Source organism: Lycium barbarum, chromosome 5 (genome assembly GCF_019175385.1).
Source record: "Lycium barbarum isolate Lr01 chromosome 5, ASM1917538v2, whole genome shotgun sequence".
Lineage (NCBI taxonomy): Eukaryota > Viridiplantae > Streptophyta > Magnoliopsida > Solanales > Solanaceae > Lycium > Lycium barbarum.
In genome coordinates this window covers 58,579,701-58,599,844 of record NC_083341.1, presented here as the reverse complement: position 1 = coordinate 58,599,844, position 20,144 = coordinate 58,579,701, and the positions used below count along the sequence as shown (strand labels likewise).

The 20,144-nt window shown below is 35.2% G+C and overlaps 1 protein-coding gene and 1 non-coding gene across 2 annotated transcripts; one reads left to right on the top strand and one right to left on the bottom strand.

Moving 5' to 3' along the window:
* Positions 1 to 7,993: 7,993 nt before the first annotated feature.
* Positions 7,994 to 8,154, top strand: LOC132642937 (U1 spliceosomal RNA). Its single transcript, XR_009583414.1, has one exon. It is a non-coding gene; the product is annotated as a U1 spliceosomal RNA (small nuclear RNA).
* A 7,412-nt stretch (positions 8,155 to 15,566) lies between these two features.
* Positions 15,567 to 18,287, bottom strand: LOC132640871 (protein CYSTEINE-RICH TRANSMEMBRANE MODULE 4-like). Its single transcript, XM_060357672.1, has 3 exons — positions 18,128 to 18,287; positions 17,890 to 18,031; positions 15,567 to 15,832 (listed from the first exon to the last, which is right to left on the bottom strand). The coding sequence occupies exons 1-3, from the start codon at positions 18,156 to 18,158 to the stop codon at positions 15,787 to 15,789; spliced, it is 219 nt and encodes a 72-aa protein (XP_060213655.1). The 5' UTR covers positions 18,159 to 18,287; the 3' UTR covers positions 15,567 to 15,786.
* Positions 18,288 to 20,144: the final 1,857 nt, after the last annotated feature.

Sequence of the window (20,144 nt, the reverse complement as noted above, 5' to 3'; positions counted from 1 at the left end):
GAAAGCCGAGACTCTAGATCGGATCAGTGATGTGCTTAAGACCAAGCTCGAGGAAGCTACTGAGGCTAATTATGTGCTTCAGGCTGAGTTTGAATCGGCTAATCAAATTCGAATAGCTCTTCTTGAAGTGAGATCCGAACTAAAGGCTAAATTGAAAAAATTCGAGGCCGACCTAGAAGTGTCTCTTAAAGACATGGAGACTGCCGAGGCTCGTTCTACGATTCTGATCGAGTATGAGCGGTGGAAATCCTGGAGGGTTAACCTTGAACAGGCTGAAAAGGGGCTAAGGGACCTCCAGGCCCGGATACTCAAAGCCAAAGAAGTCAAAGAGAGGGCCAAGAAAGCCTTTGATGCCGATTCTGAAGACTCCGAGTAAACGATTTTCGAGAACTCCGGTTCCAACCATACCGGGTAGATTAGGGCCTGTATGAGCCTTCGTTTTGTTTTTTTGACTTGTGTGGAAAGACTAAGTGTAAATCCTTAGTTTATATATGAAATGCATATTTCCCTTTTGGTTGTTGTTTTCTTCATTCTTTTATCCGAATGAACATTATGACATTTGCCTTAAACATTTGTCCCGTAAGGAATAATCAAAGGTTTGGAGTTACCTCTTTTTTTTGAATTGCGGCTGTCTTAACTGATTGAGTATTGGGTTTTATTTCGTTCGGTAGGTTTTTGACCGAGAATTTTATCGAATGGTTTGCCCGATGGGCTTATTTATACTTCGTGAACTCAGACTTCTCTGAATCACATTGGGCATTTTGGGTCGAGGTTTTTAAATTGTTTGAACCTTTTTCCGACCATTTACTTATAATAGATTAGGTTCGGATACCTGAATCCCTGCCTTTGTCAAGTTTCGAGACCGTAATCCCCACTCGAGTGTGTTAAAAGATTTTGGGCTCGGTTCATTTCGACCTTGCTGCCTTTGCCAAATTTTGATAATGATTCCCGGTATAGGGTATTTAATACACAGACGTGTCCGAGACGTATGCTTTCATAACGCTTTTTTATATAGCCAGTGTTTGTACGTACATAAAATGAGGATTTTATCCGTTTCCTTCTGTTTTTACCGTAGCAAATACTAACTGGACACGATTCATTTTTTATCGTTTGGTCCTTACATCGAATCCTAACACAGAAGGTCCGGGTTTACACAAGAATAAGAGACATAAAATTTCGAAGACCTTTCCGGGATAGCACTTAATAGTGTTTCTTCATCTGCTTTGGTGAGTTAAACTCATTCTGCCTTTCCGGGATAGGCCTCGATGTGGGTATGATAGTCCCCTAGTGTTTATCCAAGCAGCATGATCAGGTAAGCACTATTAAGTCCCCACTCGAGGGGCAGACCCTCCGTTTCCGGGTACTTTGCCTTGTTTTCATAAAGCAGCACGTTGTACTTGTTGCCTCATTACCCACTTCGGGACAAAACCGTACTAAGGAAAAGAGTGCAACACGTGTTTTCAGACCTAACTCCATTCTCTCGGGCTTGTTTCGGTACCATTTCTGTAAAAAAGGATAGGTTAATAAAAGATGATCACAAGGGTAGGCATCCATACCTTAGCAATAATATTTCTTCAAATAAGCCACATTGCAGTTATTGCGCAACCGTTGTCCGTCCATGGATTCCAGTTGGTACGATCCTTTGCCCGTTACTCCGGTTATCTTATACGGCCCTTCCCAGTTCGAACCCAACTTTCCGTCATTGGGATTCTTGGTATTCAAAGTAACTTTCTGAAGTACCAAGTCCCCAACTCGGAAATGTCGAAGATTGGCCCTCCGGTTATAGTATCTCTCCATTCTTTTTTTTTTAGCCGCTAAACGGATCAGCGCATTTTCGCGTAGTTTGTCCGCCAGGTCGAGTTTTAGGCTATAGCCTCGTCGTTTGTCCCGCTGGTGACGTATTTTAACCGGAGGCTCGATTTGCCAACTTCTACAGGAATCAGAGCTTCGGCCCCGTAAACCAACGAGAAAGGTGTTTCTCCCGTGCTCGAGTTTGACGTAGTTCTGTAAGCCTATAATACCTCCGGCAGCACTTCCCTCCATCTATGTTTCGATGTTTTAAGTCTTTTCCTTAGATTTTGAATTATTATTTTGTTCGTGGATTTCGCTTGTCCATTTGCACTCGGGTGATACGGAGTCGATACTATCTTCTTGATCTTCAACCCTTCGAGGAAAGTATTGACCTTGCTGCCAACGAACTGAGGGCCGTTATCACAAGTTATTTCAGTTGGGATGCCAAAACGACAGATAATATGGTCCCATATGAAGTTAATAACCTCCTTTTCTCTAATATTTTCGAAGGTCTGCACTTCAACCCATTTTGAGAAGTACTCAGTCATAAACAGAATGAAACGAGTCTTACCTGGTGCCCATGGCAGAGGACCGACGATGTCCATTCCCCACTTCATGAACGGCCAAGGTGATATCACCGAGTGTAGCAACTCCCCGGGTTGATGAATCATCGGGGCAGGCCTTTGACACCCGTCTCATTTCCGGACAAAAATTTTCACATCCTCCTCCATCCGATTTTAGTAGTAACCGTCCCTGATAATTTTTCGAACCAACGCTTCTGCACCGGAATGATTACAGCAGGCCCCCTCGTGGACCTCTCTCATCACATAATCTGTTTCTCCGGGACCGAAACACTTGGCCAGAGGTCTGAAGAAAGAACGTCGATACAATTGGTCGTCTATTAAGCAGAACCGAGTTGCTTTGGTCTGGAGTGATTCGTGATTCTTTTGGGTCACTCGGGAGCTTCCCATCTTGCAAGTAGTCGATGTATTTGTTGCGCCAATCCCAAGTTAGACCCATTGTGTTTATCTCTGCCTGCCCGTTTTCGACCGTCGAATTCATCAATTGCACTATGGTACCGAGTTGATTTCCTCCGCTTCGACTAAAGAGCCCAAATTGGCCAATGCATCGGCTTCGTTAATCTTCTCCCTGGGTATATGTTGCATGGTCCATTCTTTAAACCGGTGTAGTATCACCTGAGTTTTCTCTAAATATATTTGCATACGCTCATCCTTTACCTCGAAGACGCCATTCACCTGGTTCACGACCAAGATAGAGTCGCATTTTGCTTCGATTATTTCAGCTCCCAGACTCCGAGCCAATTCCAAACCTGCAATTATAGCCTCATACTCGGCTTCATTTTCAGTCAATTTTAGTCTAATGGCATCACCCGGGGGGGGGGGGTCTTAAGAACAATGCCCAACCCGGAACCGTTCAGGTTCGAAGCCCCATCTGTGTGTAGAGACTAGATACCTGAAGCCTTTCCCTAGGTTAGCAAAAGTTCATTCTCGACCTCGAGAATCATGGCGGGGGTAAAGTCTGTCTCAAAATCGGCTAAGATTTGAGATTTAATAGTTGTTCTAGGCTTATACTCGATATCATATCCGCTAATCTCTACGGCCCATTTGGTCAATCTACCTGATAACTCCGGTTTATGCATGACATTTTTTAGTGGGCAAGTAGTTACTACACATATCGGATGGCATTAAAAGTAAGGTTTTAGCTTTCTTGACGCACTTACCAATGCCAAGGCTAACTTTTCAAGGTGTGGATAACGAGTCTCCGCATCCCCTAAAGTCCTACTCACATAATATATTGAGAATTGCGTACCTGCTTCTTCTCGGACCAAAACACCGCTTACCGCTACCTCGGACACGGCAAGGTACAGAAACAACTGTTCGTCTGCCTTCGGTGTGTGCAACAGGGGCGGGCTCGATAATTACCTTTTTAATTCCTGTAAAGCCTTTTGACATTCCAGTGTCCAGACGAAGTCATTCTTCTTTCTCAGTAGTGAGAAGAAATGGTGACTTTTATCCGAAGACCTCGAAATGAAACGACTCAGTACTGCTATCCTTCCGATGAGCCTCTACACGGCCTTGACGTTGTTCACCACCTTAATAGCCTCAATTACTTTGATCTTGTCCGGGTTAATTTCAATTCCGCGGTTCGATACAATGAAGCTCAAAAATTTACCTGATCGGACACCGAAGGCACATTTCTCTAGGTTAAGCTTCATGTTGTATTTGCGAAATACATCAAAGGTATCCTGCAAATATTTTAAATGGTCCTATGTTTCCAGGGACTTGACTAGCATGTCATCAATATAAACTTCCATTGTTTTCTCTATCTGTTCTTCGAACATTCCATTAACTAGGCGTTGGTAAGTTGCCCCGGCATTTTTTAACCCGAATGGCATGACATTATAACAGTAAGTCCCGTATCGGGTAATAAAGGAGGTTTTCTCTTGGTCCTTCGGGTGCATCCGGATTTGATTGTATCCAGAGTAAGTATCGAGAAAACTTAACATCTCATGCCTAGCCGTTGAATCGATCATTCAATCGATGTGAAGCATCGAAAACGAATCCGTCGGGCATGCTTTGTTCAGATCCCTATAGTCAACACACATTTTAAATTTATTACCTTTCTTTGGCACCACCACTACATTAGCTAGCCAGTCCGGGTATTTTACCTCCCGGATAGAGCCTATTTTCAAAAGTTTTGTTACCTCATCTTTTACGAAGGCATGTTTTGGCTCGGCCATTGGTCTCCTTTTCTACTTCACCGGGGGAAATTTCTTATCGAGGCTGAGCTTATGAGTCGTGACTTCTGGTGGCACACCTGTCATGTCTATATGAGACCATGCAAAACAATCGGCATTAGCTTGAAGAAATTTAATTAACTTGTTCCTGAGCTCCGAGGTTAACCCCGTGCCCAGGTATACCTTTCTATCCTGTAGATGTTCGAACAAGATGACTTGCTCCAGCTCCTCCACGGTAGATTTGGTTGCATCCGAGTCATCCAGTAATACAAACGATCTAGGCACGCCGAAATCATCTTCTTCACCAGCCGAGTCCGATCCCTTCAGCTCCGCTTTCGAACCTGTATTCTTTAATTGCTATTTGGTGTCCTTGCCTCCAATTGATTCATCATCTCTTTGATCCCGATTTTTTGGAAAAAGGGGTGCTTCCTCGATCGCGAACATTTCCCTTGCTGTGGGTTGTTCGCCTCGAATAGTTTTTATCCCCTATGGAGTCAGGAACTTCAGCAACTAGTGTAGTGTTGATGGTATCGCTCTCATGCTATAAATCCATGGTTTGCCGAGCAAAGCATTATACTTCATATCTCCCTCGATGACGTAGAATACCGTCTACTGTATGGTTCCATCAATGTTGACCGGCAAAGAAATTTCACCCTTCGTGGTTTCGCTTGCCATATTGAACCCGCTGAGTACTCGGGCTACCGGTACAATCTGGTCGAGTAACCTCAGTTGTTCTACCACTCTCCACCGGATGATATTGGCCGAACTACCTGGGTCAATCAAAATATGTTTAACTTGTGATTTGAAAATAAGGATAGAAATTACCAATGCATCATTGTGCGGTTGAATGATGCCTTCTGCATCCTCGTTACTGAAGGAGATGGAACCCTCGCGTACATAGTCTCGGTTGTGCTTCTCTCGTACAATTGAAACCTTTGGTCGTTTCATCACCGGCCCTCGTGGAGCATCCGTTCCCCCAATTATCATATTGATTACATGTTGATGTTCCACCGGCTCGGCTCGTTTGTGACTCTCCCTTTCTTTGCAATGGTTTTTGGCTCGTTCACTCAGGATTTCTCGAAGGTGGCCATTCTTCAATAAACGAGTCACTTTCTCTCTTAATTGACGACAGTCTTCAGTACTGTGCCCATAGGTCTCATGATATTCACACACCACGTTTGGGTCTCGTTGACCCGAGTCTGACCTCAATGGCCTTGGTCATCTAGCCTCCGTGATACGACCGATAGCTGAGATGAGGTCCAAGGTGTTGATGTTGAAGTTGTATTGCGATATCCTCGGTACGTCTTTATTGCTAGCCGAACTCCCGGCATCACTTCTAAATGATAGGCCTCGACTGTTTGACGGGCTTATCGCCCCTACCCGAGAAGTGACTGGGACCGACCCTTGATTTTTTCGACCTGAAGCTCGATTTTTCCGAATGAGAGTATGGCCAGTACCTTTCCCTCGATGGTCGCATCTCCGGCTCGTAATTTTTCCTTGACCTCTCAGAGCTTTTTCTCATATTTATAGGTCCCGGAGGAAGTTTGAGCTGGTCATCCTCTACCTGAATCTTTGATTCGTATCTGTTATGAACATCTGCCCAGGTTACAGTCTCATACTCCAACAAGTTTTCCTTCAGTTTTAACGAAGCAGTCGAGCTCCGAGGGTTAAGCCCTTTGGTGAAAGCTTGTGCAGCCCATTCTTCCGGAACCGGAAGGAGCTCTATCCGTTCCCTTTAGAAGCGGTTCACAAATTCTCATAACAACTCATCGTCCCTTTGGGCTCTTCGGAAAATGTCCGTCTTCCGGGCTTGCACCTTTTTGGCCCCAGCATGGGCTTTGATGAACGCGTCTGCGAGAATTTCGAAGGAAGTGATCGAATGCTAGGGCAGATGGTCATACCAAGTCAACGCTCCTTTCGATAATGTTTCCCCAAATTTTTTCAACAACACGGACTCAATTTCATCCTCTTCGACATCATTGCCTATTATAGCACAGGTGTACAAAGTCACGTGTTCCTGCGGGTCTGTTGTACCATCGTATTTCGGGATATCCGGCATCTTGAACCTCTTCGGGATTAACTTCGGAGCCGCAGTAGGAGGGAAAGGCCTTTGAATGTACCTCTTTGAATCCGGCCCTTTCAAAATCGGTGGAGCTCCCAGGATCCACCCGAGAGTTATACGTTTCCACCCTCTTCTCCGTTGAATCGACCCGTTTTGCCAAGGTCTCGAGCATCTTTAGAACTTCGGTAGACGAACCAGCTCTGGATCCATTGCTTTCGACTATCCGTGCTTCGTCCCTCCTTGGTTCGGTGACCCCTTTTGACCTTACCGGAGTTGTCTTGTCGTTTTTGCTCTGAAGCTGAGCTATAGCAATTCCCTGTTCAGCTATGGCAGTCCCCTGTTCCTGTAACAATTTCAAATATTAAACGTAAGTTAATCTCATCCGGTGTATCCGGTGTTTTCTGGCCTTGAGCCCGGGACAAAGTAATTGAGTTATAAGTCTTCAAGGGATCGGTGGCCGAAAAGGCGGCATTCTCCTGATTCACGGTATTCTGTCGGTTAAGGCCTTCTCTCGAGTCAACAGAGTTTGGGTCGATTGGATCTGCAGGTAGGTTTCGTAACCCACTGTTGTTCTCATTTTCAGCCACAATCTCGTTGTTGTTCACATGACCGGAATGTCCGCTGCTTGCCATTTCGTCCGTTTTTTGCGGAAATTAGCAGATTCTTCAATCGATGGGTAAAAGAAGGAAGAAGCAAAGATTAAAAAACCACTATTATCCTAGCCCCACGATGGGTGCCAAACTGTTTACCCTGGATTTCGGTAACAATTAAATTTGTAAGTGAGGTATAGGATATGTGGATGAACTTTAATCTATTTGGTTAATATGAAATGTCTATGGATTTGTTTGTAGTTATATATATGTGTTTTAGTGCTGTATGAATGCGTACTGTGATTGATGATTTATGCCAAAATATATATTAAGTAATATATTGAAAGGATGAGCAAAGCTAAGGAAGAAACCACAAAATCCGGACCAATATCTTTGAGAGAGAGCTTCTATATATTTGACTATTACAATATTGAAATCTGAAAAAAGCTAACCCCAAAAAGGGGAAGAATGTCCTCTATTTATAGGTATGCCTTATGGGCCATGAGTACAATAAAAAAGCCCTTATGAATAAAGAAACCCTAAAAAAGATAAGGTAGGACCGTACAGTCTAACACCCGTACGATCGTCAGTGCAAATGGCAGAACGGCTTCCTGACGCGTAGTAACCTTGCTTTTGTTTTCAAAGAGACTCAAGTATATGCTCCATTGATTTTCTTTAACAGAAAGGTAAAGAGAGTAATGTCATTTTGAGTGATTTTACCACAACAGCAGCCGGTAACGAAAGCCAAGCAAAAGCTGCAGTATAAGTAATGGGCTGAGCTAACTAGGTAACATACTTACCTGGACAGGGTCAATGGGCGATCAATAAGGCTCATGGCCTAGGCTGGTGACCTCCATTGCACTTTGGAGGGGTGCCCACCTAAGGTCGGCCCAAGTGGTCGAGCCTACGTCATAATTTGTGGCAGCGGAGGCCTGTGTTCGCGCGGCCCCTCCCTAATTGTTAACCCAAAATATTCTGTTCCATGAAGAAATTGGTCTAAGTATTTATTTGGGATTAAATTTCCCTGGAAAATGGAATCCCAATAATATGATAAGTTTGGTAAATTTCACGGTCACGTAACTATCACTTTTTTTCACAAAAGTCACTTAGCTATCTTTTCTAACACAAAAATCACTTAACTTTGAATGTACTAACCCAAAGGTTACTAAACCACTTTCTAGTGTCACTAAACCACTTTACATTGAATAATTCATTTTTTACTGTTTTGTTTACAAAAATATAATAAATAAAAAATTAATTAATTAAAAAGGGACCTAAAACTCAAAACCCGTTATACTGCAACTTGGATATAGCAGTAAAATCTCTTCATGTCAAATACCTAAAGTCCAGAGATGACATAATAACTCATATATTGATCCAAGATCAAAATTTTATGTAAAAGTATAAAAGGACATCAACTTAAAGTCATTAGTTGAATCTTCCGAATTTCATCAAGAACCTCCCCAATTAATCAATATTTATCTATATATAATAGGAGAAGCAAAACAACATTAGGATGACAAATGTCATCGCCACAAAATTCCTATTTTAAAAAATAAAGATAAAAGACAAAAGGAGAAAAAGAGAAAAAGAATTCAGTAAACACAAACATGCACGGTTAAAGCTTTTTAAAAAGATAAATTTTAAAACTCAATAAAAGCACGTTTTTTTGTGCTAGCAATTTTTTTAGAAAAATATAAAAAACTAAAAAACGAATTTGGAGTATTCTCCTTCTTTATAGCAACTAAAAAACAAGTTTTTGTCTGCTTTTTCTTTACCTTATTAAATTTGTATTTACCAAAATCTCAAGGAGTTTAAGTATTTTGAATTTGATATCTATAGATATTATATATTATATTATTGGAGTTTAAGTATTTTGACTTTCATATCTATAGATATTATATATTATATTATTATAATTATATCATCATTATTACCATTATTATTATTATTATTACTATTATTATTATTATTATTATTATTATTATTATTAACACAAAAGGCCAAGTAGCACTTTTTTAGGACAAAAAAAATTATATTTATTAAAAAGAAAAATATGAAAGTATCCCACACCCACGATTTCACCTCTTCCATTCAGGTTCCATGAAAAACTGCCGCTAAAATTTAGGAATACATGTTTATCTTTTTGGTTCTTATCCCTAATTTCCTATTTTTTTCTATATTAAAAGTTTAACTAATAAAAGTCATTGTAACAGTTTGTAACTCTTTTAATTAGACTACCAGTTATGCCACGTTTTATTTTGTAACTCCTCCCTGAAATCCTTATATTCTTCTTTCAGTAACTCTTCTTCCAGTAAGTTTCACTCCAAGTATCTCTTTCCCTTCTTTTTTCAATCTCCTCATCTTCTGGTATGAGGTCGACGCAACTGTGAGTATAGCATGCTTCAGGACGTCTCAACAAGATTGGGGGCCTAAAGCCAAACTTCAGAAAGACACCTTAATTTTTTATTTTTTTAAAACAAAAGGAAAGATCGTGATATATATTTTTACTTAAAGTCTACTTTACTAGTTTTTTAGATGCGAAGTCATTAATTACTGTTTTATAACCGTCAAGAACAATGCAAAGTTGTTTAACATTTTTTTCAAATCAATCTATTCTAAAAAAAAATTCAACTGACAATATAGCTAATAAATCACGTGACCAAAAAACAATTATATAAAAATTTAAAATTGTGTACTCCACTCCATCTGTCTCAATTTATGTGACACAATTTGAATTTCGAAAGTCGAGCTTTCTTATTTTTATCATAAATTTAGACATACAATATTTAAATTTTTTAAAAAATAATTTACTTATTTAGAAACTACATAAAATATTATAAGTCACAATAACTTTTTAAATAAAATAGCCACAAAACTTAATAAAAAGTGGGGCCCCAAAGCCATTGTCTTATGGCCTTCGCCTTGAGCGGGGCCTGGCATGCTTTTGTCGTTATTTTCTTATTTTGTTTGCTTTGAGTACTTCATATAACTATCCAAAGAGGCTATAATAGCTACGAAATCTGATACCGTTAACAGTCGAGTAGTACCTAAGTAAACCTTAAACTTATGCCCTATTATAGGCATCTATACTCCTGCGGCAAAAATAGTTCATTGCTTGGTCAATATTTTTACATATTCTATATATTAGCATGTTTATATTCAGTAGAGTAATCGTTTTTATGTATGAAGTGTTTGAAACATGAACCAATATGGCAGTTGTGATCTGCTTGGTGAGTGGAGAGATTGTTTGGTGATTAATTTTTGACATTTTAATTTTCTATATATTTTTTTGGTTCACAAGCGCGCCCTCGGGATGGTGTTCAAGGCTAATAAATATGTCACTATTCATATTTCCTTTTATTTACTTTTTTCTTTGCATTTATTTTTCTCTTTTTTTTATACATTGTAAAATGACAGTTTCCTGACACATATAAATACTATCTAAAAATGAAGAATTTTCGCCTTTATTTTAAGTTGAATTCCATTGCTAGGACAATATGACAACTTGTTTGATTAAGAAGAAAAATATTTCTTATTTATTAAATATTGTAAAACAATTAATTGAAAATCTAATGAAGTTCTTTATGACCGCACAAATCACGGATAAATTTACTGGTCATATAATAAAGGGCAACAATCAAGACCTGGCAATAACTTAATAAAGACCAAGTAACGGACTGTTGAAAACCTCTGTTATGAGTCTTTCAACTTTCAAGGTGATTCATTTCCCTTATTTATGTCAGGGTTTTATATGTCCATGAAAAGATTATTTTTTTATAACTGTGGTGTGGGGGCCAATTTACATGTACTTTGACTAATTCTACCCCTACCAGCACAGTCACCGGATAACTCTGTTTGTCAAGGTTTTGAGAAATGGGAAAATTTTACTTTTTCTATTTACTTTATAGCTCATCTCATACACTAAGATATTATATTAATCTACATATCCTGAATGATTGAAACTAAGAATAAGTTATTAAGTTATCAGACAATTGCTTCAAAAAATCTTGACTTAGTTAATCAACATATAACAAAATGCAAAGCTAAAACTTTACTCTTCAAAGCATTAAAAAAACCAGAATCACAATTGAAACTATAATTGCTAAATTCTCAAATTCCCAGTTACACCCATTTCCTTTCTGATCAGTTCCCTCAAAATTGAATCATTAAAAAGCTATATCAAATCACCCTAAATATTTGCTTTCTTATTTGGATAATTTTAGCCATTGGTCCCCTCCCCTCCCTCGATTGATCCAGGATATAAACTTTACGGGCTCGAGTTTCAATTCTATCACTGCCTATTTAATTTATTGAGTTTCCGAAATCTATTATTTTATTTAGTGCACTTTTTAATATGACTTTTGAGTTTCGGGTCGGGTTGGGTTGAACCTTTTTAATTAATTTTTAATTTGTTAATATATATATATATATATATATAAAAGAGTAAAAAATGAATTATTCACCGAAAAGTGGTTTAGTAACACCAAAAAGTAACTTAGTGACTTTTGTGTTAAAAAAAATAATTAAGTGACTTTTGTGAAAAGAAGTGACAGTTACATGATCATCTGCGAAATTTACCCCGTTAAGTTACAAAGTAAAGGATGACTTGCATTTTTTAACGAGCAATTATATGAACGATCTTATGTAAGATTTAGGATTCCCATATTGTTTCCCCAATTAATTGATTGTTGAGGGAATTTAAGGTAATAAAAAATTGTCACCTCGCGATCAAAACTCGTACTGGCATATATTCTGCTTGTATTCAATGTTTTATGTTTCTATCTTGTGGAATCAGAAAAAAGCTTTAGTGACATGTCTAATTTTTTAATCAGAATAGCTTTAGAGGCCTCCTTTAAATTTAGGTTCGTAACACTAACATCCCTGGCCGGTGGTGCTTTCCAAAATAAATATAGAATAGGTGAGTCATGAGTGTGAGGTTGTTCTATAATATCAGATCAAATAAACATTAGTAGAGTAGGTATATTTTGGTTTTATATTTTTTCATTTCTTTTAGAAAAATAAAATCTAGATTAATATTCGGTATGGTTATATATATATATATATATATATATATATCAGAATATAAAATTTTATATTGTAAAAAGAAAAAACTAATAACCGGTTCAGTCGATCTTCAATGAGACATTGACATTCCTAGCGATTAATAAGGTCGGGATAATTGTTATGTTGTGATTAATAGGATTAACTGTTATGTAAGAGTTACTTAGAACCTCCAACCAACAACATAAAAAAAATTACAAAAAAATAATCTTTCTATACAATCAAAAATATAGTTAACTAGTGAATTTGCCCGCGCTTCGCTCGGTTTTAGAACATTCGATGCAAATAGTTATTCAAACGTTTTTGGAAGAAAAATATCACCTTATTTGACAATGTTTACTATGAAAATTGTATTTTTTTTCACACAAATTTACAGAATCATTGTTTCCTTTAATGTCTAATTTTACGAAATCTTTCTAACTCTTACCTTTATCGTTTAAATATTTGACTACTTTAATATTTCTCGCGCACTTATTCTTTGATTTTCTCCCTATAAGAATATGTGTATAGATATATTTGCATGCATAATACTCTTTCGTTTGAGTGTATATGTATTTTCTCTTTAACAGTTACAATTTCATATTTTTGTAATTTCTCCTATTTTAGATTGTCACGAATGTCACGCTGCAAAAATAGAAAAGGTAAATGTCACACCCTGCAAAAATAGAAAAGTGTTATTTTAAAGTTTTTTATTATAGAAACAGAAAGAATAAAGAGACATTTATATGGTTAATTGTTTAATTAATAATTTTCTCAATTATTTAGTTAGGGCATAGAAGATAAATGTCACACAGTGTTCTATCGAAAAGAATAAAGAATTGCATCACAGAGCATGAATTAGTGCTTTTACGATCAATAACAAAATGGAACACCTTCAGGAAGTATTATTAGCACGCAATGTAAAATAAAATTTATTTATTTAATTTAAACACCAAATACATGGAATAAAAAGCAAGTTATGTAAATATAAGAAATTTCGGGCCCTCTTTTGTTTTCCTTCATTTTTTGCTGGGATACACAATCTAAAGACAAATGATTCTTAATTGATATCTTCTAAAAATTAGAACAAGATGAACAACATATTTCCTTAAATTAAAAAAAGTTATCACTTTTAGAAATAAACCCAAGTACCTATTTCTTCTTCTATTTTTCTTTCCTTTCTCATTTGTTTCCTCTTTTTCTTCTTTTTCCTTCCCATTCCTATTCTGCAATCTCCCTCTCAATTCTGCGCTTAATAAAAGAGTAAATATCAATAAAATGTTCAGCTCATCAACTGCATCAGCTTGAAAACCAGTTTAGAGAGGGTCCCACAGAAATGAAGTTATAAAGCCATGAATATTTTCTGGTTTACCTGTGATGATTATTAGGAGAGGATTTTGGATATTTACAAAGTAAAGTTAGCCTTTTAAATATTGATTTTTAGGATTTTTATAGTGTGAACAGGTGCAATTAGGTAGAGAATTGATGAGATGACTTTTAACTTTTAAAAATGTTACAAAAATCTTTTAAAAGGTGGCAAAAGCAGAAAATTAAGGTAAAATATAAAAAACAAATCTGATGTTAGAGAGTGCAATATCATCTCTCCAATGTCAACAATTATATAGATAGATGATCATAAAATTTGCAGAAACATGATGTGTGGAGAACATAAATGCCTTGCACCTTCAATCTTACTTAGTTGATAATTCTTCTCTCTTCATATATGTAGTGTCGTTGGTAACGTTATATTTTCATGCGATCTACGGTAAAAAAGTAAGTAGACATAAATCACACAAAAGTTTCATTTAGTCACGAAGAATCGATTATAAAGGAAATGTCAATTCATAAACCCTATCAAAAAAAAAACGAAAGTCAAACGCAATGAAAAATCAAATAATAAATCGGTTTGGTAAAAGATTGAAAACCAACCTGAAGCAGCTTAAGCAAATTACTTGCTTATCTTTCAAGTCCTCGATATAAGGAACCAATAAATATAGAGATAAATTTACGTATAACCTGCAATCATATTAATATTAATCATATTGTTGTTTTCATAAGGTATATAAATGAAAATCTAGTGCTTAAAGTAAATAAAAAGAAACAAAATATATAAAGAGAGAATAATGTTGCAATACTCATTACTCTAAATAAATTTCAAGTACTATTATGTGAAGAACTTGGGAAAAGTGAAAATCAGTTAAATTAAAACGAAGATTAAAAAGAGAATAATGTGCAGTGCTCTAAATAGATCTAAGTACTACTATTATGATAAGAGCTTGGAGAAAAATGAGAGTGAAAAATCTGGTAAGTAAGGAAAAGAGGGGTTAAAGGAAGAGATATAATTCATTTATTTTTTACACTGTGCAGTATATTCATGGAGAGGAATATCTTTACAACGATCAAACCTTAACCTCATGCAACACTAAACAGTTTTTCAATCTTCAGTAAAAATTGCCAAACATAATCAATCTTCAATGAATTCCTTCTCCTCATGGTGATCATCGAGTGTAGTTTGTTCTTTCATGTCCTCATTACAATCACGAAGTGGCATGTTTTCCATTTGTTAAAGATTCGGCAAAAGTAAAATAGAGGAATTTTATGAATTGTTTTGGAACGTCACAGTATCTCTATAATTAATGAGTTGCAATCAAACGGGTGTCTTTTGTGAAATTCAGTAACAGTTTTTATCATGTTTAACCAGGGTAATGGAGGAAGTAAATGCTAATTATAGGGGATTAATGACTTGATTGTTGGACTTTTAGAATATCACATAAATAAGGGACGTTTAATTTTCTGACGATTTGAAAGAAAGGAACGGCAGAAAAAGAAGGAAGGAAGAGAAATTTTAGGAAAGTAATTAATTGTATTAATCAGAGGAGAGAGATAAATAAGATATCTTTAATATATTTTGCAGACTTTTTTAGAGCAAAAGAAAGAGAAAAAATTGAGAAAAAAGATAAATGATAATTCTAGCCTTAGAGAGTGTCACATCACTCTCTTGTTGTCCAGCTTTATTATATGTATAGATTATTCAAATGCCTATAACCAAACCTGATATTGTCTCATGTAAAATACTTGTATTATTTTTTTAATCCTTCCAATCAAACTACCCTAAATATGCCTAACCAAACGACCCCTAAAAATAATCACCATCAATATAAGTTGATTAATTTAAGCATAGAATATGCGTGACGCATTTTCATTTGACCAATTGGCCAACTTGGCCTAACCAATCGCTATCAAGTGGTGGCAATATGTGATCTGTCAAATTAAAATACTAGACAAGAACAATGACGTGACAATTAAAATAATTGGCAAGAAGTTGATCACCAAACAACCAAAAACATTAATTAATTAATTAATTAATTAATAACAATATCTCAAAACGTATGTTTAACGAATATCATCAAAGGGATGTAAAAATGAAATCCCCAATAAATTTTACATCAAGAAATTTGCACAAGGCAACAGGGATGTTTAATAAAACGTATCATTACAAGGAATAAAAGTAAATCCACACTGAGGGAAACTGGCATAACTTGTTAGAAACAAGCATCCAAGACGCAGCAGCAACATAAGGCAGCACAACTGCAGCAATGCACAAAATGAAAACGTTAACACAAAAGAATTTATCTTCAATTTCTAAAAAATTGCTTTAGAGAAAAAAAAAAAAAAGAAGAAGAAGGAAGTAGTTTGTTGCGTATAACATTTAAATTTCCGGTTTTAGATCCTTGGGACTTCTCTTTTCTTAATACCCTTATTAAACTTCTTTTCTTCATCCAAGCTTTGTAAAAATTCTTGAAAAGGATTCATCACAATAAACGGAAAAAGAAGGGATCTAATGGAAACTAAAAGTTGATTGATAGTGAAGGATTGTGGCCTTTCGATCACACAATGGTATCAACTTTGATATTTTTGATTGTATAATTCCAAGGGTACAATTGCGAATTTCTTCTAAGTTGTCCAACTTCATTTTTGTTTTGACTATGCAATAAGCTTCCATTTTTTTGGTTGGTGGTTTTGGTTTTGGGTTGGGGGGGCAGTTGAAACTTGAAGAAATATAGTACCAATAATTCAATTTTTTTATTTGTGCGTCACATAACTTGAGATTAGTTATGCAAGACTTCTTTTTATCATATAAGTACAAACTTAGTAGATAAAACTTTGTAGACCCAAAAATATAAAATTTGAATCCATTAACTTATAAGACAAGAAACGTCTCAAACAATGTAAGACTCATAATTAAAAAAATTCAATAATTCTACTTTCCCTCTGCCCCTAAAACAAGATTGGTTTTGTTGACATGAAAGAGCAAATAAATTACTCAAATCATATCCTATTCAGAGAAAAAAAAAAAAAAGAATCGTATCTTATCCTCCTTTTTTGTCCTCCTCGAGAAAAAGACCTTTGTTAGCCAATAAAAAAATACTCATTCCGTTTTAATTTATATTAACCCATTTAACAAATGAATCGTATCTTATCCTCCTTTTTTGTCCTCCTCGAGAAAAAGACCTTTGTTAGCCAATAAAAAAATACTCCTTTCGTTTCAATTTATATTAATCCATTTAACTGAGCACGACATTTAAGAAAGATGGAAGACTTTTGAAACTTATGGTTCAAAATAAGCCTTGAAAATTTGTGTGACTGTAAATCATTCATAAAGTGAATTTGTTTTCAAATTAGAAAAGAGGTCATTTATTTTGACACGAACTAAAAAATAAATAAGTTTAAACAAATTGAAACAGAGGGAGGAAAAAAAAAAAAAGACTTTAGACGGGCAACTCTTTTAAGCTTTTGTAACTCTCATACGAAAAAAATCAAGCACATGTAAAAGATGATGTAGTCTTTCCTTACAAATTTCTTTCCCTACAAATTTTATCTTTTAAGTTTGTTTTTATCGTCTAATATTCTTCGGTGCCGTTTGGATATGCGATTTCAAATATATGTTTGTTTATTATTCAATTTTAACTTCAAAGTTCAAATTTTCTAAAATTTAATACTTGAACCGTAATTTTAGATTTTGCTAAAAAACCCTATCTTTACCACAAAAGTAACTATACCCAACTCCGACTTTGCCAACCACTTTCCCCATTCCATAAAACACATCCCAAATAATTAGTTGATGCTATTGATCTTTTGTAATTTTTAATTTAGGTAGATTTGCTCGTTTGATAAAGTTGTACAAAATTAAGTTAAAAAAAGTTTTGATGGTTCTTACAAATAGTGAGTTTTCATGATTATGTGAAAAAGTACAATTGATTTCAAATCTTTATTTGAATAACTTAGAAGTTAAGCTAGGATAATTATGAGTTATGACCCATCATAATTTCAACTTCAAATCAACATAAAGCTAAGACAGCCGAAGTACAAAGCAGCAGGATTCGGGAAGAACTACACCCCCGAGCCAAATCAATAATATCATGTTCATGTCCAAACGCTACTTGGTTATATGACCTTTACACCTAAGATCAATAAAAATTTAATATAGAAATCGACCAATTGAACAGCTACTTTCTTCAAATTATAACTGCTCAAACGAAATATTCTTCTTTAATTCAACTATGGGGTAATTATTTTTTAGCAATATAAACCAGATAGATTTCAATAATGGAAAAAAGAGAGAGGGTTTTTTAGAGAATACTAACCAGCCCTTCCAGAAGCCATCACCTCTGGATTGAGTAGTGACTGGAGCAGATGAATCGCCTTGTACATCTCTAGTTGGATAACCAGCCGGTGGTGGTGGAGCAACAAGAGCACCACCCTGTGGCTGTTGCTGTGCGTATGTTGCTGCAAATATTCAAGAAAGTAAGACCATATTATAATCTTTATCAAACGAACAGTACTAGAGAACAACAAATTAAATCAAGAAGAAAAAAGGCGCACCTTGAGCCTGGTTTTGGTTGTAGCTACTCATGATGTTGAAAAGAGGAAGAGATTAGAACAAGGAAAATATGATATATTCTTCTTTGGAAAAGATGCAAGGTAATATTGTGATGATGCAAGGTATATATATAGTTGTTGGAGCTGGGGAGTTCCGGTTTGGGGGAAGCTGAGGAGGAAGTACACAAGTGGCGTTGTTAAAGAGAATAAAGACAGGACACGTAAGGCATGCCTCACGTTGCAAGACTTGCTAACATCTATTAACTTTCTTCATTTTTTTATTTATTAAAACTTCCTCCGTTTTAATTTATATGAACTCATTTAACTGGGCACGACATTTAAGATAGAGGGAAGACTTTTAAAACTTGTGATTCAAAATAAACCTTGAAAATTTGTGTGGCTGCAAATCATTCATAAAGTGAATTTATTTTCAAATTAGGAAAGAGATCATTTATTTTAATACGAATTAAAAAAAATAGGTTCAAATAAATTGAAATAGAGAGAGTATGTTTTAGTAAGTTGTTTACTTAATTAGTACCTACTTCATGGATTATAGGATATAAAAGAACTCTTTTCTGTAAGAAAAATTAATCTCCTTTCCATATTAATCCATAATTTGTGTCTCTATTCAACCATAAAACTACACGTCAAAGAGAATTAAGTGAGCCGAAATGTATAGTTTTTACAATTTCCGAGATAATTTTCATTCTAGACAAGTCAAGTCTCCATCTCTAGAAAAATCGTAGTTCAACGTTCAAGCAGTATAATGGTGCTCCTTTATGAAATTATAAGACGGGTACCGCTTTATGTGACGACATTTACAGATGTAAGAAATAAAGGATGACCTTGACATTTAAAAGAATTAGTCAGTCTTTAAGATTTATATTTTAAAAATAACTTTTTAAAAATATTCTAATCATTATTATATATATAAAATGTATTTTATATACCATCACTTTAGTTGTAATTAAAAGTCTTTGAGATAGAAAGAGTTAGACTTTTTTATCATTATCATGACAATGAAAGTTGTTCATTGATGTAAAAGAAAATTAGTAAGAATATGAGAGAAAATTAATATTTTAATTCTAATTTTTTTTCTTTTAAATTCTTTAATATTTTATATGTATACCGACAGGTTGATATCAATTTCAATTAAATAACTGTTCAGATCCAAACATAAGAACCATTTTGGTGTATATATTGGATTAAAATATTTTTATTAAATTAATTATAAAATATATTATAATTTTTTATATTAATTGTTACAAAGAAATCAAAATTAGAAAGATATAGGTTATATCATTAATCACCAAATTTTAATTCTGAAATGAAAATATAAAGTAATACATTTTATAAATGTAAAGAAACAATAATCAAAGATTGTAACGGAGATTAAATAAGTAAAGTATTGACAATGAAGTAAAACGGGGATAAATGTCACTCCTTCCCTTTACTTTTACTTGTCCACGTTAACATATCAAGGAAAAAAATAATCTTCTTCTCATTTTAACCTTCACATTAATTATTTATTTTCAAATCATTTTCTGAGGCTATTGAGACTATATACCAATAAATATGGATATTATGATAAAATATATATTTTTTTATTAATTTTCAAAGAACGTGCAAAGTCAAAAGTGAACAAGTTATGTGTAGGAGCATTAAAATAACTTTTGGTACAATTTTGCATTGCTATTGTTCGTCCTCTCTTCACGTTTAAAGTATTGACAAAGAAGGAAAACGGGGATAATAGAAATAGAAAAGAAGATAAATATAGAATAGAAAAATAGACATATATTTTTAGTAATGTGGCCTAGTAATATGGACGAAGGGAGTACTTCATTTTTATTAATTCTTAAAGAACGTGAAAAGTTAAGTATAGTAATGTGGCCAAGTAATATGAGACGGAAGAAGTCCTTCATTTATTAATTCTTAAATAACGTGAAAAGTCAAAAGTGAACAAGTAAAACTGCATGGAGGAAATAAATATGTGTCGGAGAATTAAAATCGAAGTGCACAC